Source organism: Chondrus crispus, genomic scaffold (genome assembly GCF_000350225.1).
Source record: "Chondrus crispus Stackhouse genomic scaffold, scaffold_193, whole genome shotgun sequence".
NCBI classification, from domain to species: Eukaryota; Rhodophyta; class Florideophyceae; order Gigartinales; family Gigartinaceae; genus Chondrus; species Chondrus crispus.
The window spans coordinates 128512-152352 of record NW_005179062.1 but is presented as its reverse complement, the minus strand read 5'-3'; the positions used below and the strand labels follow the sequence as shown (position 1 = coordinate 152352).

The 23841-nt window shown below is 53.3% G+C and overlaps 9 protein-coding genes; 6 read left to right on the top strand and 3 right to left on the bottom strand.

Moving 5' to 3' along the window:
• The first annotated feature begins 11253 nt into the window (after positions 1-11253).
• On the top strand, positions 11254-13385 carry CHC_T00008878001 (NADP-malic enzyme). XM_005714725.1 is given in 2 exon segments: positions 11254-12969; positions 12970-13385. 1 exon segment carries the CDS (start codon positions 11254-11256, stop codon positions 12967-12969), a length of 1716 nt encoding a protein of 571 aa, XP_005714782.1. The 3' UTR covers positions 12970-13385.
• Positions 13386-13933: 548 nt separating this feature from the next.
• On the top strand, positions 13934-14230 carry CHC_T00003533001 (hypothetical protein). Its single transcript, XM_005714724.1, has one exon. The coding sequence runs from the start codon at positions 13934-13936 to the stop codon at positions 14228-14230; it is 297 nt and encodes a 98-aa protein (XP_005714781.1).
• A 114-nt stretch (positions 14231-14344) lies between these two features.
• CHC_T00003532001 (hypothetical protein) lies at positions 14345-16394 on the bottom strand. XM_005714723.1 is given in 5 exon segments: positions 14345-15045; positions 15046-15169; positions 15321-15852; positions 15927-16186; positions 16276-16394. 4 exon segments carry the CDS (start codon positions 16392-16394, stop codon positions 15046-15048), a joined length of 1035 nt encoding a protein of 344 aa, XP_005714780.1. The 3' UTR covers positions 14345-15045.
• A 705-nt stretch (positions 16395-17099) lies between these two features.
• Positions 17100-18083, top strand: CHC_T00003531001 (hypothetical protein). XM_005714722.1 is given in 2 exon segments: positions 17100-17825; positions 17826-18083. The coding sequence occupies 1 exon segment, from the start codon at positions 17100-17102 to the stop codon at positions 17823-17825; it is 726 nt and encodes a 241-aa protein (XP_005714779.1). The 3' UTR covers positions 17826-18083.
• A 69-nt stretch (positions 18084-18152) lies between these two features.
• Positions 18153-18722, top strand: CHC_T00003530001 (hypothetical protein). The gene has a single exon (XM_005714721.1). The coding sequence runs from the start codon at positions 18153-18155 to the stop codon at positions 18720-18722; it is 570 nt and encodes a 189-aa protein (XP_005714778.1).
• Positions 18723-18732: 10 nt separating this feature from the next.
• Positions 18733-19987, top strand: CHC_T00003529001 (hypothetical protein). XM_005714720.1 is given in 2 exon segments: positions 18733-19527; positions 19528-19987. 1 exon segment carries the CDS (start codon positions 18733-18735, stop codon positions 19525-19527), a length of 795 nt encoding a protein of 264 aa, XP_005714777.1. The 3' UTR covers positions 19528-19987.
• Positions 19988-20788: 801 nt separating this feature from the next.
• On the bottom strand, positions 20789-21868 carry CHC_T00003528001 (hypothetical protein). The gene has a single exon (XM_005714719.1). The coding sequence runs from the start codon at positions 21866-21868 to the stop codon at positions 20789-20791; it is 1080 nt and encodes a 359-aa protein (XP_005714776.1).
• Positions 21869-22452: 584 nt separating this feature from the next.
• CHC_T00003527001 (hypothetical protein) lies at positions 22453-22938 on the top strand. Its single transcript, XM_005714718.1, has one exon. The coding sequence runs from the start codon at positions 22453-22455 to the stop codon at positions 22936-22938; it is 486 nt and encodes a 161-aa protein (XP_005714775.1).
• A 12-nt stretch (positions 22939-22950) lies between these two features.
• Positions 22951-23085, bottom strand: CHC_T00003526001 (hypothetical protein). The gene has a single exon (XM_005714717.1). It carries the CDS (start codon positions 23083-23085, stop codon positions 22951-22953), a length of 135 nt encoding a protein of 44 aa, XP_005714774.1.
• Between the last annotated feature and the right edge of the window lie 756 nt (positions 23086-23841).

Here is a 23841-nt window from a genome sequence, read left to right as displayed (position 1 = left end):
ACACTCCCGTATCGACGTGGGTAATTCAGAGAAGTCGTCCGTCGACAACCCACGTTCGAATGATGCCGACTGCAAAACGCGGCCGTCCGCGTCGCCCGCTTGGCGATAAGCAGATCAATCATGCCGGGCTAGGGCAATCGAATGGAGTCTCATTAAGGAACAGGCAGACTTCTGCAGTGCCGCACGCGTTCTCGAGTACGCATATGGCCGGGGGCTCATGTACAGTCCCGCCACATCCGCAAGTACAAACCGTTGAAGACCCCGGGGGCCGAGGTGGAACATATACGTCGCCATGCGATCAACATACTCCGCCTCTTCTATACTGTATACGAATGTTCTGTCACTGGGGATTTCATCGGGTAGCTGGTATGGGGCACCGGTCCCCTCGGCCAGCAAACGTCCCAAGGCAAGCGAGGCCTCTTCGGTAAGGCCCTTTGCGTATATGAGACGGATACGTAACAGATCGGGACGTACCCGACCCTGCGAGAGGATCTCGCCGACGGTGATCCCTGATCGAGCGTAACGACGCCATGCGTACCTTAGACGACCAAGAGGAAGTGGCGTCGATCACTCGAGGGGTACGCCCAGCCACTGCGTCGTGGTTGCAGCGGCTTTATGGGCTATACCACCGATATCCGGAGACGCCTCGGGCGGTGCCCCGGGGCGCCGACAGCTCCCATAAGCGCCATACGACCCCTCCGCGGGCTCGTACGCCGCGCTCCCCCGCCCCGACGACGGGGCCTCACCATTCCGCTCCACCCCCACGTTAGACTGCGCAGCGGCGACGGAAGCCACTGCAGGAGCGGCACACAACTCCATGGACAACGTAGTCTCACGGGACCGCCGCCCTTGCTGGAACGGCGGAAGGGAGGAGACCACGGGCGCAATCGACGCGTCTTGGAGCGGGGATGCCTCTTGGCTTGCCGTGGATCCTTGGGAACGGACCAGCCCTTCGACAGCTGGGGCAACGATTGCGAAGCGAGACGCCTCACCGTGCAAGTGGTCTGTCCCCGCTAAGGCCCCAGTCGGCGGGGAACCTGCCATGACAACGAGAAGGGGGGAGCCGACGGGCCCGGTTGGGCGCACGATAGTCAGAGAAAACACCAGCGAAGAGGGGGTCAAGCGGAAATAGGGGTCAGCACGGAAGGTGGAGAAGAGAAGGGGACCGGCCAGCACGCGCATAGGCCAGCGTCCGGGAAAAGAGGGGCGTGACGATGGGACGCGATTGCGAGAGGTACGCGGCGGGCTCGAGACGACTACAAGCTCGGACATTTCCGCTCCCCTCAAGCACATGTGGACGCCGACGTCCACGCTTGAGGGGGAGCTGGTGTAGTATAACTACAAAAGAATTAGATTAGAAATTGGATCCGGCTCTGTAAGGCACGAACCTTACAGACAGCCGATACCACACGTGTACGGGGGCACGCCCCCCCACGTGTACTATACGTGTACGACACGTATACAGTCAGCCCTGTCGGCTGACAGGGCCGACTACAGTAGTGCCGCATAGTACAGTACGTACTGTACTAAGTTACGATAGACTAATTGTAAATTAAATGACGGAGCGGACGGGCGGCGGCGAAGAGGGACAAGCACGGACTTGTCCACGACCTACCGCCTAGGTCTGACTTCCAGCAGATCCTAAGGAAGCTTTCGTTAGCTACCTTAAGGCGAGACCAAGCGCGGGTAGAGGACGGGCGAGCACGCGAGCGAGCCTAGATCCACCTCCGCCCGTCAGCGCTGGAACGTAACCTAGCGCTGCTCCGGGGCGTCGAGGCGTAGATCGGCCCGCGTGTGTGCGCGTCCTCCCCCCGATCCCGCTCTACCACGCTACCCGGGCCCGTGCTCCGGTTTCGTTAGCTGGTCCGACTTCCCCCGTCTTCTGGTACGTACGGGTCTTCCAGGACTGAGCATACACCCCTATCCGCTTAGGGGTGTTTATGCTACACTTAGTTGTCTCTGCGTCCCAGACGGGAGCCTCCAAGAGAAAAACAGGGGATTTGTACTCGTTCCCAGTGTTCCGAAAACGGTCGTTCCCAGTAGTTCTTCGTCTTTTCGCGTGATGTTCGGACGCTGAGCAGCGCAGGTCACCATGGAGATGCCCCTGCTCACCACAGTCCGCACAGGTAATCCTGTAGGAGCGGGTTCCTACTTCTCCATGAGGGCGCTTGCGTTTTTCTCTGGGCGGGTTCCGACTACGTCCACGAGCTCCATTGCGTACGACGTCATTGAAAGCGAAGTTGTCGGATCCAGCTCCAGAAGCCTCATGCCCTACGGCGAGAAGTGCTTGTCGAACGTTGCGCTGCACGAGGCTCTCAACGTCCTTCATGCTCATCGAAGGACCTTGGGTTGACGTGGGAGTCAAGTTTCCAGGAACAGAAACGGCGTCATCTAAATGAAGCTTGCAAGGCTTTGCCTTGGACAAGATGATACCCGCAACGGAATTATTACGCATTTAATCTTCCTGCGGATTGGTGTACAGTTTCTGAAATGCGTCCTGGATTTTCTTTCCTGTCCCTCGTGCTTGAGAGCGGTACTTACGGAGGGCATTCCGTAGACCATTTTCATCGTCTGTACGGAAGTACAACGGACCTTGGAGCTCTCCTGCGCTCTCAATAACAGACTTGAATTTCGTCGAGATCTTTGGCGGAGAACGACCTCGTTGTTGGGGGATTCACTTCGACAGCTCGAGCTTCAGCCAACGAAATCAACTGCAGCTTGGCATTAGTCAGAGTGCCCTCTTCGAGGTTGGCATTGTTCAAGAAAGTGATTGTCAGGACTTCATCAATCTGGGAAGACGTCGAGGCGTTGGAATGCATAAGATGCTCCGCACCCAGTCCTCGGAACCGTGACACGAAAACAGAGAGATATTCGTTCTTCTTCCGGCGGCAGGTTGATACCTTGTGAAACGAGTTTATCAGCCTTGATACCATAGCAATCGGGGGGTCAATGGCAATGGCATTCAAAATCTCTCGAACGGCTGCGACTTGATCGTTTTGTTTAAAATCGATCGTTCTTGCTGCCTGTGCTTCGTCACCAATTGCCTGTTGAGCACTGGGCAAGCCACGCTCATAAAGCTGGCGCCCAAGGGTGGCGTATACCGTGGCGTACACGCGATCCGTGTCACGATCAGCGGCAGACTTTATAAGGTCTACCCAGCGAGCGATTTTTCGCCGCTAGTCCTGAAGATCTCCATCCGGATAGAAATAGGGAGGGTCTAAACGGCTCTCGCGATCACGAGCCAAAGCACTCCCTGGGCCCATAACTGTGGTAGGAATCTTAGTCTCGAGCGGAAGCTGAGGCTCGGTTTCCCTGAACGTGCGCAGCGGAGGGAGCGGAACGGAGGTGATCGAGCGAGGCGAAGCGAAAAGCCACAAAAGCCACCGGGGGTCTTGTTTCGTCAGTGCGTGAGTAACCCCCGGATTTTTAGTTCCTTTAATTTCCCCTTGATTTAAGTACCCTGTAAAATTCCCCTTTGTATTTTTGGGACCGGCGGCGCACCGCCGTGGACACTGCTGGCAGTCGCTTAGGGCTAGCGCTGTCCTCGCTGTACAGTGCCCACGACACCATCCTCGCTATTTAGACAGACTGTTTCATCAACACAAACTTGTCTACACAAGACGCAAATCAGTTCCAGAATGAAGTGGAATTGAAGGCCACAATCATGGTTTCATGCGACAGACTCAAGGGCGAGATACTCCAAAGCCTTTCAGACTCCCTGTCGAGACTTTGGGCATCTGTTCTAAGATAGCACGGCGCGGCCTTGAACTATTGAATGAGTATTATGTCGTCATTAAGTAAAAAATGTCTGTACTTTCTGCTGTGGCCAGCAACAGCATGTCTGGCTCGGTGGAGTCAGTGCGACACGGTGGTCGAGGTGCTGGGACCGTGGGGTTCCAGAACTGGGCGGTGGTTGTTGTTTTGATGCGTCTCTTGGTCCGGTCCTCGTCGGGTTCAGAGGCCGGACCTTTTATTCGGAAAAACGTACTACCGCTACGAAAGGGTCGGGTGCGCGGAAGTGTGCACCCGTATCAGAGAATTGGCCACCTACTCTGTGTGGGCGCGCGCGCCCAGAGTAGGTGGTATTTACATGTGCCAAGCACAAGGGCGCACTGTAGGGCACGAATTTGGCAACCCAATGTAGGTCACCGTCTTGTACGGAGTGCCAGCGTGCCACACTGCCCCATGACTGGAGTGCTCGCGATAAGTGCGAGGGTCAGAGAACGCCAAGCTGGCGCTTGACTTTCGTGCGAAGGTTGGACTTCTTTTGAGATGAGGTAAGGAAAGAAGGCACAAGATCCGGTACATCGTTGTACAATTCCTGAACCGGCTGCCAGGTCCAATCACGCTTATCGGGAAGCCCGTCCCACTGGACCTGGAAGAAAAGACCATCAGATGCCTCACCGACGTCGAGAATGCGATCAATGACTTCATACCGCGACTGGGTGCGTTCAGCGAGGTCTAGGAGCGCATGGGAGACTGGAGTGTCGAGGAGGCTGTCACGATATTTTCGTAACCGTGTGCAATGGACTCGTTCCGGCTTGCCTCCACGGAGTGAAGTGACGCTGTATACAAGCGGACCGTGAATTGTCGTGATGCGACAAGGGCCATGCCGGCGAAAACCGAGTTGGTGACCACGGTCCGTTGGTTTGCGAACAAGTACGAAGTCACCAACGATGAACGAGGGGTGTACAATGTTGGTGGCCTTGTTATGTGCGGCGATGGCGCGGTCGCGTCGTCCACGAGTACATTTCGCCACATCTTTGTGCATATCATTTAGGGCAGACTGCAGGGTAGTGATGTGAATGAGTTGGGCAGTACGTGCATGGCTGAGGCTGGTAGCACGGAGCGTAGGCTCATGAGTAGGTAGAATTGACAGGATAGGGCGTCTCGGGTTGATACCCGTCATGACTTTGAGTGGACTTCGGGCAACGCCATTTGTGCGCCGACCGAGCCGTTCGAGCCCTGCCTCGTTGAGTACAGACTAAATGGCAGGCATTACTGCGGCCCAGTCATTCGGGGCGAGTTTTAACTCGGCGAGCATGGCGCGGGTAGCGGAAAGCACGGAGCGCATGAGGTTCTCAACGGTCCCATTGGCCCAAGGAGAGTAGGCAACGACGAGGCGGTGATGAGACCGGTGCTTGGACTCGAGTTCCTCGAGGAATTCATTCTTGAAATGCGATCCTTGGTCCGACACCCAGACTTTGGGAGTTGTGAAGACGCGAGCCCACCGCGCGAGAACTGATGCTGCGTGATGCGCGGTAGCGGCATGCGTGGGATCGAGCCAGCAATACCCACTTAGATCGTCCTTGACAAAGAGTACGTACTTGTGGTCTTCGGAACTTTGGCCTAAGAAAAGGTAGTCAAAGTGAACGATTTCGTTGGGTCTGGTGGCGTGTGCGGTGGTGGCTAGCGGGCGCGGGATCTTTTCCCCGCTTTTCGACAGAACGCAAAGAAGGCAGTGCGAGACGAACTCGCGTACATCAGCGCGTTGGTCAGCCCAACTGAAGCGCTCTCGCAGAGCGTGCCATGTGGAATCAGCCCCTCGGTGGCCGGCCTCACCAGCGTGGGCGATGGTGAGAAGGCGTTATCTCGAGGTCGACGCAGTCGGTGGGAATCCACGCAGCTCCATCGAGCAGCAGAAGCCCTGAGGCGTTGGTTTTGCATGCGAGTGGGGCGGAACCGCGATCCTGGTGCTGTGCGGAGCTGATCTCTGAAAGAGAGGGCCACTCGAAAAAGGGTGCCCGCGGCGGTTGCGCCACGCCATCGAAATGAAGAGCAGAGACAACGCGGCGGATGGCAGGGAGCTTTCGATACCCCTTTCCATCGGGTCATGATATCCGGCCAAGTGTTGGCCGCCTCTGCGACGTGTTCAATGCGATAGGTAAAGGCGCTTAGGTAGAAGGCCCAACGAACAACTTTGAGCACCTTGTGTCGACCGAGCGATGGCTCCATGGCGGCAAGGTTGAACGCAAAAAGTAGATTGCGATGGTCGGTGAAGATGCGAGTCGTAGCGTCGCAGGTGAGCAAGTAGTCGAGTTTGCGAAATGCTTGAACAATGGCGAAGGCTTCTCGTTCATACGTTGACCAGTGAGCCTGTCGTTCTGAGAATTTACCGCTGAGGAAGGCCAGGGGCTCATGTGCTTGCTCCCCTACTGTTTTGCGGAGTTCCGTGTGTGCACACTGCGTTGCACAAACAGCCCAGGGGAGGTCGGATGCATCTGTGTGAATGCATAGTACGGTTTCGGAGTTTCGGTGGACCAGCTGGGTTGAGTCACATAACTGTTTTTGTAGGCCCGTGAAAGCGGCGAGGTGAGAGTCGTTCCAGCCTAGCAGCTTGAGCTGGAATTTTGCGATGGCTCGTTTTTTTCGACTACCTCCGGCTTTAACATAGGCGGCCTCAAGGAGAGCCCGCAATGGGGCGACACGTTCGGCAAACCTAGGGATGCTGTTGGCCACCCAGCTGACCCCATGCACATACTCGCAGAGTTGGGAGGCGGTGCGGGGAGCTTTGCTGTTTTGGAGGCCAGAACAGTTGGCGGGATTGAAGCGAACTCCATTAGCATCGATAATACGGCCGCACCAGGTCACTTCGCGCAGGAAGAAATCGGACTTAGGGAGCGAGATGATGAGCCGGCGAGAGCGGCAGATTTCGAAGAAGCGACGTAGAATGCGCAACAGATGCTCCTCTTCAGGCGCGAAAACTATGAAGTCGTCGAGCCACGCTGTGAAGTTCTCGTGAAGCTTTTGAAAACACTGTGCCAATTTCTCTTAGAAGTTTGCCGCAGAATTGCGACGGCCTTGCGTCGTACGTGTAGGCATGAAGACCCCTTCCGGTGTCATGAATGCAAAGAGTGGTTGGCTATCCGGATGAAGAGAGGCTTGCCAATATCCACTGCAGAAGTCTATACCTGCGAAGGCCTTGGAACCCCGTGTTTCGGCAAGTTCGGCTTCGATGTTCGGCATGGGCCAGAAAGTCTGTTTTGTGACGTTGTTGACGGCGTGGTAGTCAATGGTTAGACGGTACATTGCCGGAGGTCGTTTGGGAACGATTAGTGGGGCGGGAACCCATTCCGGAGACGTAACCTTTGTGGCAAGTCCAAGCTTGAGAAGCTCACGAACGTAGCGTGTCATAACTTCTTCTTCTCAGGCGGATAGCGTCGCTGCTTCGCGCGGATGGGCGCCGAATTTGGTTTCAGGCGTACTTGCAACGGTTCGATTCGTGCAGGTTCTCCAGCGTCGAGCTTGAGGTTGATGACGTCACCGAACTCGTGGAGCATGGAATGGAGCGCGGTCAGGCCGTGTTCAGACATCCCGTTGCGACGAGCTTCAGAGAGCTTATCTGCTAGGAGGCGTGCTTTGACGGTGCTATCCTCAGGGCCTAGATCGAGCCATCCGTCGTCCTCGTCCAGATCTGCATCGTCGGCGCCGCCGTCAGCATGATAGACACCCTCTAGAACTCGGGCGACGCGTCCATGGTGGTTCAGCTCAGCAAGGGATGCGACGTCAACCTCGCCACCATGGAGCTCAGCAGCGGCAGCTAGAATGTCGCGCGTGTTCAATCCGAGCGCCTCGAGGAGCGGGCGGCCGAGGAATGGCTCTCCAACCGCTTGGTCAGTGACGAGCCAGCGAGTGCCCCGTAAAGTTAATGCGGAGCCATGTCGAATATGTAGCTCAGTGTCGACGGTGATAGCACGGGTGCAGATAAGAGCGGCCGGAAGCCCATTCGGCAGACTGGCGGCCATGTTGAATGTGCGAGCACGCGGGAGCTCCTCCACAGTGAATTCGACATTGGCCTCTTTGAGGTCGGCGAGAAGGCGCTTGTCCAAAATGTTTGCGTCGGCGCCGATATCAGCGCAGATGGTCGTGCGGAACTTGCCGCCAATTAAGGCGGTAAACAGTACTCCACCAGCAGCGGATTTACTGCTGTGGTTGCAGGACACGGTGCGCTTAGCCGCGTCGTGTCGCGACGAGCGGTGGGCGTTAAAGAGGCGATCCTTCTTGTCATTTGGGCAATTCTTGCAATCTTTGAGGTAGTGTCGAATACCTTTGCTACCATGATCTTGCCACAGACAGAGTGGGAGCTTTCCCGTTTTAGTGTTTTCGGTGTGGAATTGCTTGTCCTTGGTCGTAACTTTTCTGGTGCCTTTCGGATGAGGGACCCTACTGGGATCTGCTTTAGAGTCCCTACTGTAGGTCTGGCATTTTTCTGCCTCCTTGCTTAATAGCTGAATGAAGAACTTAACGTTCTTTTGGAGACTGGTGTCGTACTGCACACGTTTGTGCATTTCGGATTTTAGCACTGCGGGTTGGATGCTACGGGTGAGGAGCTTGACACTCATCTTCGGATTCTCGTCTCGGAAGTCGCCGCATCCGACACTCTCTACGCGATCGAAAAAAACCGCACAAAACGTTGTGATTCGTGCGTCGGGGTGGGCGATGTGCATCGGCATCGAGAAGCCATCGAGGGCTTTGTCGATGATATTAGGGTCGATCGCGGTAGGTCTCGTGCGAGAAACGAGCGATTCGATGTAGGCCTGAATCTGGTCGTCGGTCAGATTTGCGAAAGATGAGGCATTCGGGGCGAGTGAGTCAAATTTTCCGATGTAGAAGAGGTTCTTCAGCAGAGAACGGTCGATGGTTGCTGAGTATGGAAGGACCTTCAAAGAAGAAACCTCAGCCTGCTTTGCTGAGACCTCGAGTTCGTAGCGCTCCCGCCCTTTTAGAAAGCGTGCGACGTGGGTCGGATCGACAGTGCGCAAAATAGGTGCGGCGATTGGGGCGAAAACGGATACGGTCGATAACGTAGAGCCCGAACTCTGCAGTGCAGAGTCGGAAGAAGATGCCATCGAAGAAAGATTTTTGCGATGGCGCACGGCGGGTTGAAGAGGCGAGTGAAGAGGTGAGTCGGAACGCTGCATTCGGCGCGTGTTCATCCGCGGAATGATACTGTAGAAATTTCTGTGGCCAGCAACAGCATGTCTGGCTCGGTCGAGTCGGTGCGACACGGTGGTCGAGGTGCTGGGACCGTGGGGTTCCAGAACTGGGCGGTGGTTGTTGTTTTGATGCGTCTCTTGGTCCGGTCCTCGTCGGGTTCAGAGGCCGGACCTTTTATTCCGAAAAACGTACTACCGCTACGAAAGGGTCGGGTGCGCGGAAGTGTGCACCCGTATCAGAGAATTGGCCACCTACTCTGTGTGGGCGCGCGCGCCCGAAGTAGGTGGTATTTACATGTGCCAAGCACAAGGGCGCACTGTAGGGCACGAATTTGGCAACCCAATGTAGGTCACCGTCTTGTACGGAGTGCCAGCGTGCCACACTGCACGCTGAAATCAGTAAAAGTAATCTGACGTAAAAAGTATTTAACTACCTACTAGTGGTGCTCAAACCTAGTTCTGAAATTCTAGTTCTAATTCTGAAACGACGCTTTCTCGACCAATCACAGGAGTTCAGAACTTTTTCAGAAAATAAAATTAACCCCCAACAGTGATTCTTACTTGTCGCCTGAATCAAGCAGCTGTAATTCAAGAACACGCTCTGATTGGCACAACCTTCGCGCGGTTGACGCTCTCGTACTGTTACTTCAACAACTGCTGTAATCATGACCCCTGCGCTGTGGTTGCCTCGTGACACATCATTTTATTCAGGAGAAGTAAATTGAATAACTTGAACTATTGTGGTACCGAGGTCGGAATATTCTAAGTGTTTGGCCCCTAATGGGCCTAACACACGCACAGAGCGGATAATGGCTGCCGCGCAGCCGCGGGGGAAGGGAATGGAGGGCAGAGAAGCGGATGACTGGCTCTTCCGGTTCGCCTCCTGCGCGCCGACGGCAAGAGAATGCACTGCCCAGCCACGCCGTTCTCTTGTCCACGTGTACAGCGTGCACCCGTGTCCAAGAGTAGGCGCACAGGCATCGTGCGGCGTAGGTCATTACATAGTGATCCGTGGATACCTGACCGTATCTGTTTCGGTCTATCGTGGTTCGAACTGAAACCGAAATACAACCGCAGCAGCAAAGGGCAGTAGCGTGCCAAGCGCGCACTTATTAGACACAATTCTGTACATCGGAATCATACAAGCACCGAATCCGATACAAGAGAAGTAGTCCTGTATCGGGCTCTGTGCTTGGATCAGTTGTCAGCATGTCAGCTCCGCGGGTGTCGCGCGGAGAAGAAACGCGCCGCTCGAGATACCGCACGCTGGCGACCAGCCCGACCACCTCCAGCATCCTCCTTCCACTGCGCGCGCTCTTATCAGCGGCGCGCTCAAGCGCTTTGCTGAAGCGCGTCTTGCCCTGCACGCGATACACCTCGGCGAGACGGCGCTTCTTGCGGGCAGACTGCAACGGCCGCAAAAGCAAGATCGCGAGCGCGCCGCTGCTCAGCTCCTTGCGCATGCACTCTACCGAGGATGGCTTCATGACGGCCTCCCGTGATCAAGTAGTACCGCCCGTCCCGGTCGCGTGCTCATGCAACTGCTGTTGTGGAGCTCCAGAAGAGGCGTGTGTGCACATTTCTCTACTTGGGTTCTCGAAGACAGGTGTCACCGTGTGTGTGACGTGGAGCCGGATACCTGGCCAGCCGAGCCGGATCAGGCGACGGACATTCAGAAATGTTCTTAATCAAAAAACTTACACAAGCGAAATTGCGTCCCAATCGACTTTCAGAAAGTTCTGACCCGTCTACGAGCTCCAGAGCTCGTAGACGAGTTAGAATTTTTTCTGAATCAATCTGGCCAATGAGCTTGCGAAAAATCGATTCAGAATTAGAACTAGAATTTTCAGAACTAGGTTTGAGCACCACTACTGTCAGGTTCTTTATATTTCTGTTCTAGTTAGGGCGAGGACGAGGCCTTTCAATTGGGTTGTCGTTTAGTTTCCATTCTCTGTGATTAGTTGAGAAACCCAAGAGTATACAGTACTTTCTGTGTGCACTGCACTATGCTGTATTTGTACTCTGGATAACTATTCGAGAGATTATTTTACGGAAAAGTTTGGGCGTTTTTTGAAACCTTATTCCCTCTTGCATCTATCACCTCAGATCAACACGACTTGAGAGATCATCAACACCGGCCCCACGATCATAGAATATGTGGAATGCAACCCGTTCATCGCTTGGATGTGGGCGTCCCGTGTCGGGGGCAGTACGGAAACTGGCGGCTGGAAATGTCTCCAGACCGTTTGGTTCTTGCCTTCGCACCCATTTCACATGCACGTCCAGAGCACTGCAACATGAACAACATGTCGGGGGCATGGACGACGACCTAAACGAACGTTCCGATGAAGTTCTGAAAACAAAGCATAGGGGCTTATCGGTCATCCACGATCCCTCATTGAACCGCGGCAGTGGCTTTTCTGCCGATGAAAGGGAGCGGCTGCTTTTGAGAGGTTTAGTTCCTCCGCGCCAACAAGCTCTGGAGCAGCAGATCCAACGGGTCATGACAACCTTTTCAAGGCAACGCACCGACTTAGATAAATTTCAGTTCCTGTCCATGTTGATGGATAGGAATACTGTGCTGTTCTACAGAATACTCATGGATAACTTTGAGAAGCTCGCACCAATTGTGTATACACCGGTTGTTGGGGAAGCCTGCCAAAGGTTTCATGCCATTTACCGCCGTACTCGAGGGATGTATTTCAGTGTTGAGGACCGCGCTCATTTTAGAACAATGGTCTACAACTGGCCGGTTGATGACGTCGATGTGATTGTTGTCACAGATGGTTCTCGAGTCCTAGCGCTTGGAGATTTAGGTTGTAACTCTATGAATATCCCTATTGGCAAGTTGTCTCTCTACGTTTCCGGTGCAGGTATCTCTCCGACAAATACCCTCCCGGTTGTGTTAGATGTGGGAACTGACAACGTAGCACTGCGTGATCATCCTCTTTACTTGGGGCTGCCTCGGAAAAGGCTCAGAGGAGACGAGTACATAAGCTTGATTGATGAATGGATCAGCGCAGTGCGCCACCGATGGCCGAATGCGCTTATCCAGTTTGAAGATTTTAGCAGCGACGTCGCAGCCACTCTTCTAAAGCGATACAGACACAAACATGCGCCTCTGTTCAACGATGACATCCAATCAACTGGTTGCATTGCAGTGGCCTCCGTCCTTTCGTCATTACGGGCGCGCAGTATGCAATCAGCTGACATCACAGGCGAGAGGATACTTTGTGCTGGGGCTGGTTCAGCGGGGTTAGGTGTGTGCGAAGCAATCGCACAGGCGATCGAAGCGGAGGGTGCGACGCCGGAAGATGCCTACGACCGATTCTACGTCGTGGACGAAAATGGCTTACTGGGGGCCAGTACGGACTCCAGGAAAGACTGCCCCACACGGAGAAAGTTTCAACGATCCGACTTGGCGGCTGGCATGCCCCTAGGGGAGGTGATTGATACGGTGAAGCCAACAGTGTTACTTGGTCTGAGCGGACGTGGTGGGCTGTTTACAGAGGAGGTGGTGAAGAAAATGGCAAAGCACGTGGTCCAGCCCGTTATTTTCCCAATGTCCAATCCGTCTACTGCTTCAGAGTGCACGGCGGAGCAAGCGTTTCAGTGGACTTCTGGTCGAGCGATTTTTGCGTCCGGATCGCCTTTCGGGAACGTGACGATGCCCGATGGGGAGGTGAAATACTCCAACCAGGCAAACAACGTCTACTCGTTCCCTGGGTTGGGTCTCGCCGTGACTGCTCTGAGAATTTCGTGTGTTACAGATTCTATGTTTCTCGCTGCGGCGAGGACGATTGCGACGCTCCTACCTGACGAGGAGGTGAAGAAGGGTTTGCTGTTTCCGGGCGTGAAGAAGCTGAGAGCTGTGAGCGTGGAGGTGGCTGCATCCGTGGCGCAAGTTGCCATAAATCAGGGACTGACGGGCCAGGCTCTCCCTGATAGTGCGTTGCAATCTCGCGATGGTCTGAAGGAATTCTTGCGTGAGCAGATGTGGGAGCCGAAGTATGGCCACATAGTGGCTGGATAAGGGAAGCGGAGGAGGCGTAGATTAAGTGATTCGGAATGTGAGGTGAGGATCAGGTATTACAGAGACGCGACCACGTCGGGCGGGTCAGGGTGTGTAGACGACTTGGCTCTTACCGCGAATGCGGCTGGTAGCATACGCCTCGAATTCTGCCGCGCTTCAAGGTCACGGTCGCCTTTTCCTTGTTCACATTAACGGAGGCGATTTGTCGTCTAGTGTGCAAGGCGCAGCCGTGAAAGCCTAGAGACGAGGGTTCCGTACGTTCTTCATGTGAAGATACTGAACACAGCCTTGAGATCTCATGCCATGACAGGTGTGGCCGTGGAGTGGTGAGATTTTTGTGGATGAGACAGTTTAAGGAGCGTTTCCGGGCCCGCACATAAATTCTCATGGAAAGAGGCAAATTTCTAGGCCACTCAGAATGGATTATCGTCCCCAGATTTTCGCAAGCACATCTGCCCTTTCCCCGTATCGTGCTCTTTCTGAGCTTCCCCGTCATCAACCAATCCATTCCGTGCACATCCCCCCAGCTTCTTCTTCTCCCACAGCCATCCTGCTTCCTCTCTGTCCGATCACCACCACAACCCCATGGTCTCTTCTGTGGCGCCAGTCAACCATGCTTTCCTTCACCCCCCTCTTCCTTCCCCTCCCCGTCGCCAACGCCGCACGACCCCCCGTTGCATCTCGTTTCCTCCTTGGTGCGAACGCCACCGCCCGAGGTTACACGAGCTCCGTGTCGGAAGTGTCGTCGTCCCGCGTCATCTTTGGGACTTGCGCATGCGCCAGAAAGGCGTCTACCGCAGTGTCGAGTATACCGTGGAGCGCCTAACCCTCGACGACGAAGACATCGACACTACCCGCGCTGTCGATCGCACACGCCACCGCGATATCGTCGCCACCCTGCGGCCCGCCAAAAGGCTCCTACCTCGTTTCGAGCGCGAGTGGCCGGTGTTGGTCAAAGTGCAGGATGCATGCCTGTTTTCCTATATCGCAGATCTGCTCAGCTGTGCCCTCGTCACGTTGGCCGTATCAGCAGTATTTTTGGGCGTGGGAGCCTTCGGACCAACATTTGTTTCTATTTATTCAATTCCTAGCACGTCCATGTACCCTACGCTTCACGTCGGCGATGCGCTTCTGGTGGAGAAGATCTCCGTACATAGCGCACCGCCGCATCGAGGGGAGATTGTGTTGTTTCGCCCGCCGAATCGACTTATGCGCATCATTCGCTCCGCACATCAGAACGCGGCTACTGCGCACGCCATGACGTCGACGGGTATGACTTTGAGGCGGAACACGCTGTTTGTAAAGCGAGTGGCGGCTGTAGGGGGGGATATTATTGAGGTGCGGGGGAGAGATGTACGCGTGAATGGGGTCAAAGTTGACGAAGCGGCGCCGGGAAGTCCGAACGTCGCACCGAGGAAGATCCCGGATGGTTTTTTGTTTGTCATTGGCGACAATGCGAAACGGTCGATTGATTCGCGGTATTGGGGCTTGCTGCCGGTAGATAATGTTGTCGGTAGGCCGGTCGCAAGGATATTCCCGTTGGATAGGTTGGATATTAACGTCTAACTCGCGTGTGAATGTGATGTGGAGAGGCCGTATTGCTGGCAGCCTCCCCGAAGAGACAACCCAGTGTTTCTGGGAGCACGGGTTGTCCCTTTGTTTTACATTCTTTTCCATGTAGATAATCGGTTTCTGCGCGTGCCTCCTCTGCCAGAGGGGAACAGCCTTTGCCTGAGTTGGTCACGAGTTACGTGCAACTGACGGTCGCGGCATGTGAGGGATTACCACAAAAAAAGCTGCGTTTTCTACGTCAAAACTGGGGCGAGGATTGTTTAGAGGGCATCGTTGGTTTCGTGTCTTGCAAGAGGCAACAAATCGTTTCATCAGTGGACAGAACAGAGTGGTTCGATCGAAAGGGGTAACACTGGGGGCCTTAGCAAGCACTCTCCTTTCTAATCGACAGGCCCTTCGCGCGAATTTTGAAGAATCGCACTCATGAGCATAAAGCTAGAGTCTCGTTAAAAACTAAAAGTGATCCAAGAAAAGGTCTACATACTTGTGACTCCTTCACTTTCTCTAATCGGATGCGTCGCAAACGCCACCTTCGCCAATCGCAAAGGTGGCTTCCGTTTCCGCGAACATCGGAGAGTCAAATATTTTGCATATGCGTTGTTCTCCTCGTCCCTTTCTTAGTGCGAGTCTTGTTGTGCTCGCATGCGCCATCACATGACCTTGAGATAATTGAGCGATCAGGGTGTAACACAATTTTCCAAAGAGAAAGTCCGAGAAAGTCGAGTGTTAGCGATCCATAGTGTTCCGTTGTGTGCTGACTCGTTCGTCGAGGTCAAAACTCGCGATTCATGTGGATGTTCGTAAACGTAGTTTGAGCAGAGCAGCGCTTACCGCCAATTGGCTTCTTATCGGCTGCAAAAGCCATGGCATCTGGGGTGCTCATCACTTGATTCGTAATCCACACCGCAACGTTAAACTGCTCTGCAATCTTCGTAAGGGAGCTCAGAAACTGGTTAAGCTTCTGCTGCCGTGTAGCTAGCTCCCCTCTCCCTGTGAAGTCAACACGAAAAAGAGCTGTCGCTGAATCCACAATCAGGAGTGCAAATCGATCTGCCGCCATCCTAGCGGCGACGTGGTCCAAGAGCTCGCACTGGTGTTCACTTGTGTACGCCCGAGCTACGAGAATGTTGTCAAGAACATCATCAGCGTTTAAGTCGAAGCGGGCGCAGATTTCCATTATGCGCTCCGGGCGAAACGTGTTTTCTGTGTCGATGAAGGCGACTCGCCCGTTGCCACCGCCCATCTCCGTCGGCAGTTGCGCCGTGACGCACAGGGTATGGCTCAGCTGGGTTTTACCGCAACGAAATTCGCCTGCGATGGGTAGTGTTAGTGTATGCATCCAGAAGTGTGTTTAGCAAGTAGAAATGGCTGGTAGATTAGCTTACCAAACGCTTCAGTGATAGAGCCAGTCTCGATACCGCCGCCAATGATCTCGTTGAGAGCTTGGCTTCCGGTGCTGACGTTGTAGACATTCATCCTCTTCTGGCGCGCCTCTGTTCCCGTGATGAACCCTGCACCGAACAGCTTGAGGGCAGCGTCTCGAATCTTGTCAATCTTAGGCTCGCTTAGACCTTTGACTTCGCAAAGAGCTTTCTTTGTTCGCATGAGAACAGAGGAAACAGTGTAGTAGCCAGCGTCTTTCATTCTTCGCGAGAAAACCATACATTTGCAGTAAACGTTTAGCATCTAAGGTTCGAAGGAGATCCATGCGGGGTTTCAAGTAGATGTACGTACTTCTTGATATCTGCAGCGGCTACTGCTAGCTCAGCGAGTTTGTCAATTTCATCGAAATCTTGGACTAGCTCTTCGTTGGCCTCCTCCTGGACAGGCGTTGCAGACTCGGCACGACTCATATCAGTGGTAGCTTGTGCCTCCTAAAAGAAGAAGTACCGGAGGATTGACTTTGAGAAGGGGGGGGGGGGGGGGATAGGAGGGGGTGGATGTAGAGAGATTGATAATTTAAGTTGTCCGGGAGCGCGGAGGTTATACGTGAAACCAAGCGAAAATCGGGCGAGGGCGAGGGGGCGGTACGGTGCGTAGACACATGGCTTCGGTTCGACTGACTTTCGCTTCGCAGGCCGCTACTCATTGAGTGTATCGGATACCCGCCCGAATGGAGCATTTGCGAGTGCGTGTTTGGGTGGAACTCGCTCTCCCTCCGCACCCCCACAGAGACTTGCGTCAGCTGAAGCTGACCGCTTTATTCGCTCGCCCACTCTGTGCGAGACTTGGTCGCCTCAGCACCTTTGTTCTTCAGAGTTCCTTCCTCGTGACCCCTACCTACAGCACACTGTACCCTTGGGTACGTTATCACAGCTTGCGCGATCTCTCCGTAAAAACGCAGTCGGATATTTGAGATTTGATCTCCAAGGTTATAGCCTTTCAATGGCTCAGCTCTTCACCACTAAGAAATACTGTACACTACCGTACACCAGCCCATGCACCTGACTCAAGCTTCGACTTTGCAATTCAAGATAACTTACGACTTGAGCCCGCTGATGCCGGTCCATTGCAATTCTCGGTAATTGACTCTTTCTTTCCCAATCCATCAAAACGTCATGACCCTCGAAGCTCCCATGACAGGATTCGCACCATCTCTCCCGCTCCTACATCGCCCTCCCAATCTGGGATGGCGCCATCAAACCAATCTCGCGGCGCGCCCAACTTGCGAGCAACAAGCTCCTTCGGCTCAAGAGAACAGCGCCATGGTAGCTGCCGCTGCCAGTTTCGTGCTGACTAAAGCCGCCTCTGCCTACACCAAGGGTGGGCGACGTCCCGGCGGAAGCACGGTGACCACGGCGCTGCGGGAACTCGAGCGCGAGCAAAGGCGCAATAAAACCAAGTCTGACATCGACCTGCTGTATGGCCAATGGCGCCTTGTCTTCACAGCAGACGAAAAGACGAAAAACCCGTTGTTGAAGGCGGTTTACTTTCCCGTGCGTGCGCAGCAAACTTTCATTCCAGGGGACAAAGATGTGGGCGTTTTTGATAACGGCATCTTCTTTTTTGGGTCGACTGCGTTCTTCAGGTTCCGAGGGCCGGCGAGATGGCAGCCGAAGATGAACAGACTTGAGTTCACTGTGGATGAGCTTGAAGTCAAAATTGGGTCGTTCAGATGGAAGAAGGCGGGGCTCGATAAGGAGGGACCGACGCTCGAGGGACGGACAGCGAAAACTCTTCCCTTCTTTACTTTTTTTTCTATCCGGAAGGATATTCTTGCAGCCCGTGGCCGGTCGGGAGGCCTTGCGCTTTATGCGCGGGTACCCGACGATGAACGCCTGTGATTGTCCCGGACTTGAATGCTTCTTTATAGTATTAAATCCCTTCGAAATCTACACAGGAATCGGATCCTGCTTGCATTCTTGAAACGGGGAATTTTACCGGATCCTGATGGGTGTGAGCGAGTGAGTACTTCCGAAGATGGATCAAGTTGGAGGCAGTTTGTATGTATGAACTAACCGTTGTTGACAGCAAGTCTCCCCTCGGAAATTACTGTATCTTTCCGTTTTAGAATAAATGACATGTTCCTGCAATCACAAAAACACGGGGCCACAAGCACAGGAAGCGTCCATCGTGCGAGGTGCGATGCCTTTTGGTCTCAAGTATCTCAGATGGAAGCCACTCTTACTACCCCGACAATTCTAGTAGTTGGAGGTGGCTTTGCAGGCCGAGCAGCCGTCCGGCATTTCTTGGATTCCCAAGTTCCAGCTCGCGTTGTTCTAGTTGACGAAAAGCCCTTCTTTGAGTTCACGCCCTCAGTTCTACGTTGCATCGTGCAACCGAGCCACATCGGGAAGATTACATTCAATCAGCAAACCCATCCTGATCTCGAATTCTTGGAAGGCCGTGTTACTTGCCTCTCGGAGACGGCGGCAACTGTGTTTAATATTGCTGATGGAGTCACATCGACCATCCCGTATGACTTTTGTGTATGGGCGACTGGTGTTAAGCATGCGCCCCCGATTAAGCTCCATGCTGGCAATGCGAAATCAACGACTGCGACTCGACGAGAGGAGTTTGAGTCCTTTCGAAGGAAAGCTTTCCAAGCGAAAGAGTGGGTGTCAAACATGATCCCTTTCTGCTCTTACTATTCATTCTTAGAGAGCATAGCTAACTTATGTGTCAACTTTCAGTATTTTAATCATTGGCGCAGGGCCGATTGGCGTAGAACTGGCAGCTGAATTGGTGTCTATGGCGCGGCAAGCACCTCCTGCCAGCATTACTTTAGCGTCATCCCGGAAGGGACTATTACCGCGATTCCCAAAACGTTCTGGTTTATATGCAGGCACCTGGCTGAGACAGAGGGGTGTTAGGATATTACAAGCCCATCTGGAGCCAGTTGTAGGCAATTCAGAAAGGCGTCAGCACTTTCAGGATTGTGATGATCCCGCAACTGTAGTTTCTGCGGACCTCGTTTTCGACTGCACTGGAGCAAAAGACAACGGATCCACAGCGGCTTTAGTGCTAGGTGGATTGTGTGACGCAAGCATTATGCAGAAAGATGGTTCCTTGCTGACTCTTAGCACGCTGCAACTACCGCAGGCAAGCCATGTTTTCATCGCTGGGGATGCGGGCAGAATTCCGGGTGAGCTAGATATCAGTGCACTCGCATGTGAGAAAACTGCATACGCAGCAGAGGAAGGCGGTGTGCTTGCCGCCCGTAACGTTGTGAAGCTACTGCAGTCCAAACAAACCCACAGAAGCGTAGTCCAAGGCCGATTGAACCAATATCCGAGAGACGCGTTTCCACTGGGAAGGTTTCCACGGCTCGCTGTTATCAGCCTGTACAAGTATCATGCCATACTTTGCCTTGGAAGTGTAGTCGTCGTGGGGCGCTTACCAAGCATTATGAAATTTGCAATTGAAGCGTTAGGCGTGATGGCTGCAAAGAGCAACAGCATTGCTGCACAAGTGTTCAGGGGCCTGGAAAGAATATCATATATGTTTGCAACCTTGTTGTCTAAAAAGGTTCGCAGATATGCTTGACCTCAAGGCTGATGTTGACTAGAAGCACCAGCATTGCTCTTGAGATCACTTTAGACCGCGTGCAGAGGCGCTGGTACCGTCGTGTAGATGCCACCGTCGCCAAATGAGACAAGATTTGCATGCCTTGTCAGAGGCACTGGTGGCATGGAATGCCGAGGCTGTGCATTCGGGGATAGGGAAGGAGACACGGAATCTGGTGTGAATGGGCCTGTTTCGATACCACGGCATTTCTTGTAGACAATGGCGAGGCAGAATCCGAGCAAGGCAATCGTTGGAAAGAAAACCGATCCCGCATCTGCATAGGGATTGGAAAAGTAGGACTCAACAGTCGTTGTATTGGTGCTCATGCCGTGTAAAGTTTCGTTCAGATGAGACCGAAGGCTCACAGATAAAGCCAATGACTTTCTCTGCTGAGGTTGCGGTGAGTGACGGTTTTTCTTGTGAACACACCTATTCTGTAGGTCTAAAAAGTATACAGGGGGGGTCTCCTTAATAGTTCGCTTTACAATAGTGCACATGGCCAAAAGTGCACCCCTTTCAGCTATGTCACCATTCTTACCACGTGTACAGCTGTGCATGTAGATCCATGCCGATGTAGATGCACACCGCTGCGCTGCGGATGACGACCACGACCGCATGCTTCAGAGGCACTGCGCCGTGCCAAACGAGCCCTGTTTGAAGCCTATCACCAGCAAGCGCGCAAGAAGCGACGAAAACGCGGAGCATTTTGTGGCCGGTGGGCCGTGACCTGTGGATATACCTTCATTAGTTCGCGCTGTCAGTAGTGCGTATCTATAGCTTATGGCACGAGGGTGCACTATTGAGGGGTACCTACTGTACCAAAGTACAGAAAATTATTGTACTGAACAGTGCTCACTGGCTTGACGTGATTGGGGTTTCGTGAAAACCGTGCTTGGTGCCTGCTCAGTCATGCTGTTAACAGCACTTGAATAGAGTGATCCCTGCTAACAATAGCAGGGATCACTCTATTCAAGGGTTTAGATGAGTATCGCACAGGGCACAAGAAGTTGCATTGGGATGCATCCAGCGCTTTTCTCCGTCCGACGCCACTCGGTGAGACGTTGTTCCATTGTGGAAGGTCAGCCTTCTTCATCGACAAAAACCTGTGCTCGCGATCAGCGGCCCGGTTGCATAGTCTGTGTCTCTTCACATCTGTGTGTTGAGAATCCAGAGAACGGACGCCGAAAGCACTAATACTGCACATATAGCGACATGTGCTGTCGTGAGAGTCCATCCATATTTAAAATCCAGTTGTGCGTCTCAACATGGTCTCCACTAACCAACCTAAAGCATTCCCACACGACATGCCGCAGATAAGCATGACAAACATTAGGCGTCCAGCGACTTCTCTGTTCTCAAGTGATGTCAGGGACGGCACCCACAGAAATGCTAGAGTAATAATGACACCATTTCCCACACCAAGTAAGACAACACCAGTCATTACTATTATCCAATTGACTGGGATCAACCCAATCCACTGCGCTAAGTACAGTGGAACGCATATTACTCTCGCGAGCGTCAAGAGCGGGAGAAGAGTCGGAAAGCGCAACGCGATCTGCTCTGTCAGTCCTGCTCGGCCTACAGTATCTCCGACTGCGAACAAAGAGACGACGAGAAGTGGATACCACGAACTCAGCGTTGATGTGACAGTCGCTCTCAATGGCACTGGAATTTGCACCATGATGCCAGGGAAAAGGGCCAACGTGATAACAAAGGATATGAAAGCGCACCACGCAGGTCTAGAAATCTCTTCCAAAATTAAGCGCGTGCCTCTCAGGTTTTCCCGAAAGGATTTCGAGATCATCACTTCTTGCCTCGCGTCCGCGGGAGACACGTGCTCTTTGTAAAAGGAGTTTTGTCTATCCAAACATAGAAACACAATCACGCACGTACCGCAAAGTGCTGAGCATGTGATGAAAAAAGCACTAAAACCAGGCTTCAATGCCAACAAGGAATCTGCTGTATCGCCATCTAGAAGGAGACGGCTGAATATGCGTAGGGCACACAATAGCAAGCTTGCAACGCCACCACCGGCTGTGAACGCAGTCGTGCACTTGCCTCCCGGCAGTAACGTCACAGTTCCATACAAAACACTTTGAAGGACAGCGCCGATGGCGCCGAGGAGCCCCGCAACCAGTACAGTATACCATAATTCTTTGCTGACTAGAGCCTCTGCGGAGGTGACAATGGCTTTATCCCGGGCGGAAAGAACGGGCAGTAACGCGGGGAGGACGGTGAGGGCTAGAAAGCCATAAAGCGATACCGGACGGCGGTGTCTCGTAAGATTTCGATACAGCGCGGCAAGTACACCCGACAGCATAAACGAGAACGAATATGCATTAGTGATGTATTGGGCAACGGAAATTTGAGGGAAAAGCGTTGAGTAGTAGTCAATCGCCGACAGCAGAGAGTTCCAGGGTAGCAAGACACCTATTCCAAGAAGGAAGAAGGATGCGACCGCCGCGTTTTCGGACGAACGAGAATGCTGCGGAGCTTGGTCTGTGCTTCGTGATACGGCAACTTCAATTTCTTCGACAGTAATGCGATTATATCGGCTTTCGTTGTGGCCAACGACCATGACTCCTGTACGCCCGTTGTCAAAACTTGAATCGAAGTTGTGTAAGCCTTATTTTTTGCTTCTTCGAAATGTTTGCATGCTTAAGAGGTCCGGTTCGTTCTTTGGAGGAAGCCCATGGTTGGTTACGCAGGAAGAAACGGGCTTCACGTTCCCCACCGCATGGCAGTGCCCCATTTAAATCAAGTCGTGAAAATTCTCAATTTACGCTAAATGACCTGTGAGCCGGCCGTTTTAATACACAGTAATGGGGTAAGGACAGATTCCCAGTTCTCATCTTTTCGAACGGGTCCAACAGTTCTGTCCGCGCGGCAGACGTCTGGGCTGCCATGTGTGAAGTATGGCGAAATTATTCGAAGCACGAAAACTCATACGTGAAGGTGACCACATCAGAAGGTGATCCCATCTTGGGGTACATGTACACTTGCGATCCTGAGACAGGAAACGTCGGACTCCTAGGAAGCGGCGCCGCCGTGCATCTTATCTTCAGCGCCGAGATAAATAGTGTGTCACCCGCTGGACAACTTCCGGACGGTGTGCACACGACGCTTCCCGCGCCCGAGCAGGAAAAGGGGGTGGCGATGGGCCAACAAACAGTTCTAGAAGCTCTTAGACAGAGAAGAATTAGCGCTGAGGTTAAGGAAGACGAGGAAGGTGAGTACATTGCAGTATTGGACGGCATCGCCACTATTCGGTCGCCTTTTGTTCCAGCGTCTTGCCGTAGCACCAGTGAGAATGTTGTCATGAGAGTACGAAAGGTGCTTTCTGAAATTTATGCGGCCCATGGAAGCGGGAAAGAGTTTGAAAACGAGTGAACATTGGAGCCCTCAACCAGTGGGTGCATCCAGAAAATAGCACTCTAACACTTTACCATTGTATGATAGTTTCAAAAATTGATTGTCCCCACCACTCTTGCACTCCATCACTGCCGTTCCGTGGCGGTTCCACCCCAGTTGGAACATGTTGCGAACTGTACACCCACTCGCACCCCCACTCGCCGACAACCTCCCCATCCCCTAATCCCAAAGCGAGCCACACCTTCCTCCTCAAACCTGGCGCCCGCATTCTGACACTGTCATCTCAACATGGCATCCCTTTTGGACGGATCCGATCCTCCCTCTCAAGCCAACCCGAACAAATCAATACTTTCCAGTTGCGTACTGCGTCCTCTTGTTTTCGGTCCCCTTCGATAAGGGCTACCGAAGTTATATTTCAATTGTTCCTGTATAAAAAATGGAAGTATACTGTTTAGCAGTAAGGGCTTCGTGATATTTACGGATACAAGGAAGTCGGAGTCTTTCCCGAACGAGAGAAGCACGCGCCAAGGAGTGGACCGCTGTGGGCGAGGGCGAATAATGGCTGGGCGGAGGTACTTTGGGTTCTTGTTGCGATGACGGCGCTTGCGGCGCATTGTTGTCCTCCTCCGGGCGACAAGACATGTCGTCAGAGCTGCTAGCGATACTGCTAGAGCTGCCAGAGTGTGCTTGCGGCTGTTCTGAAAGGGCATTGGCGAAGCGGGCATCACCGACAGCTCGAGAGAGGGGTCTTGGAATGTGGAACTCCAGTGCGCAAGGATGGAATGGGAAGTGGTGCGGGAGTGGTGGAGTGGAGAGGGGTCGAGAGGGCTTGATCAGATGGTCAAAAGTAGTCAGCCGGCGACCACTTTATCGGTCGCTGATTGGTCAAAAAAGTAGTCGAGTGATACAGTGTTATTTTCT

Bases quoted from the DNA above. Each gene is read 5' to 3' on its own strand.
- CHC_T00003526001 (XM_005714717.1), bottom strand. From the start codon at position 23,085: ATGTTCCAACTGGGGTGGAACCGCCACGGAACGGCAGTGATGGAGTGC.
- CHC_T00003528001 (XM_005714719.1), bottom strand. From the start codon at position 21,868: ATGCTGTCGGGTGTACTTGCCGCGCTGTATCGAAATCTTACGAGACAC.
- CHC_T00003529001 (XM_005714720.1), top strand. From the start codon at position 18,733: ATGGCGCGGCAAGCACCTCCTGCCAGCATTACTTTAGCGTCATCCCGG.
- CHC_T00003531001 (XM_005714722.1), top strand. From the start codon at position 17,100: ATGACCCTCGAAGCTCCCATGACAGGATTCGCACCATCTCTCCCGCTC.
- CHC_T00003533001 (XM_005714724.1), top strand. From the start codon at position 13,934: ATGCATGCCTGTTTTCCTATATCGCAGATCTGCTCAGCTGTGCCCTCG.
- CHC_T00008878001 (XM_005714725.1), top strand. From the start codon at position 11,254: ATGGACGACGACCTAAACGAACGTTCCGATGAAGTTCTGAAAACAAAG.
- CHC_T00003530001 (XM_005714721.1), top strand. From the start codon at position 18,153: ATGGAAGCCACTCTTACTACCCCGACAATTCTAGTAGTTGGAGGTGGC.
- CHC_T00003527001 (XM_005714718.1), top strand. From the start codon at position 22,453: ATGTGTGAAGTATGGCGAAATTATTCGAAGCACGAAAACTCATACGTG.
- CHC_T00003532001 (XM_005714723.1), bottom strand. From the start codon at position 16,394: ATGAGTCGTGCCGAGTCTGCAACGCCTGTCCAGGAGGAGGCCAACGAA. The intron at 16,187-16,275 runs GTACGTACATCT...TTTCTCGCGAAG, and splicing joins GCCGCTGCAGATATCAAGAA to AATGAAAGACGCTGGCTACT. The intron at 15,170-15,320 runs GTTTTGACCTCG...GAGCACAACAAG, and splicing joins AACATCCACATGAATCGCGA to ACTCGCACTAAGAAAGGGAC.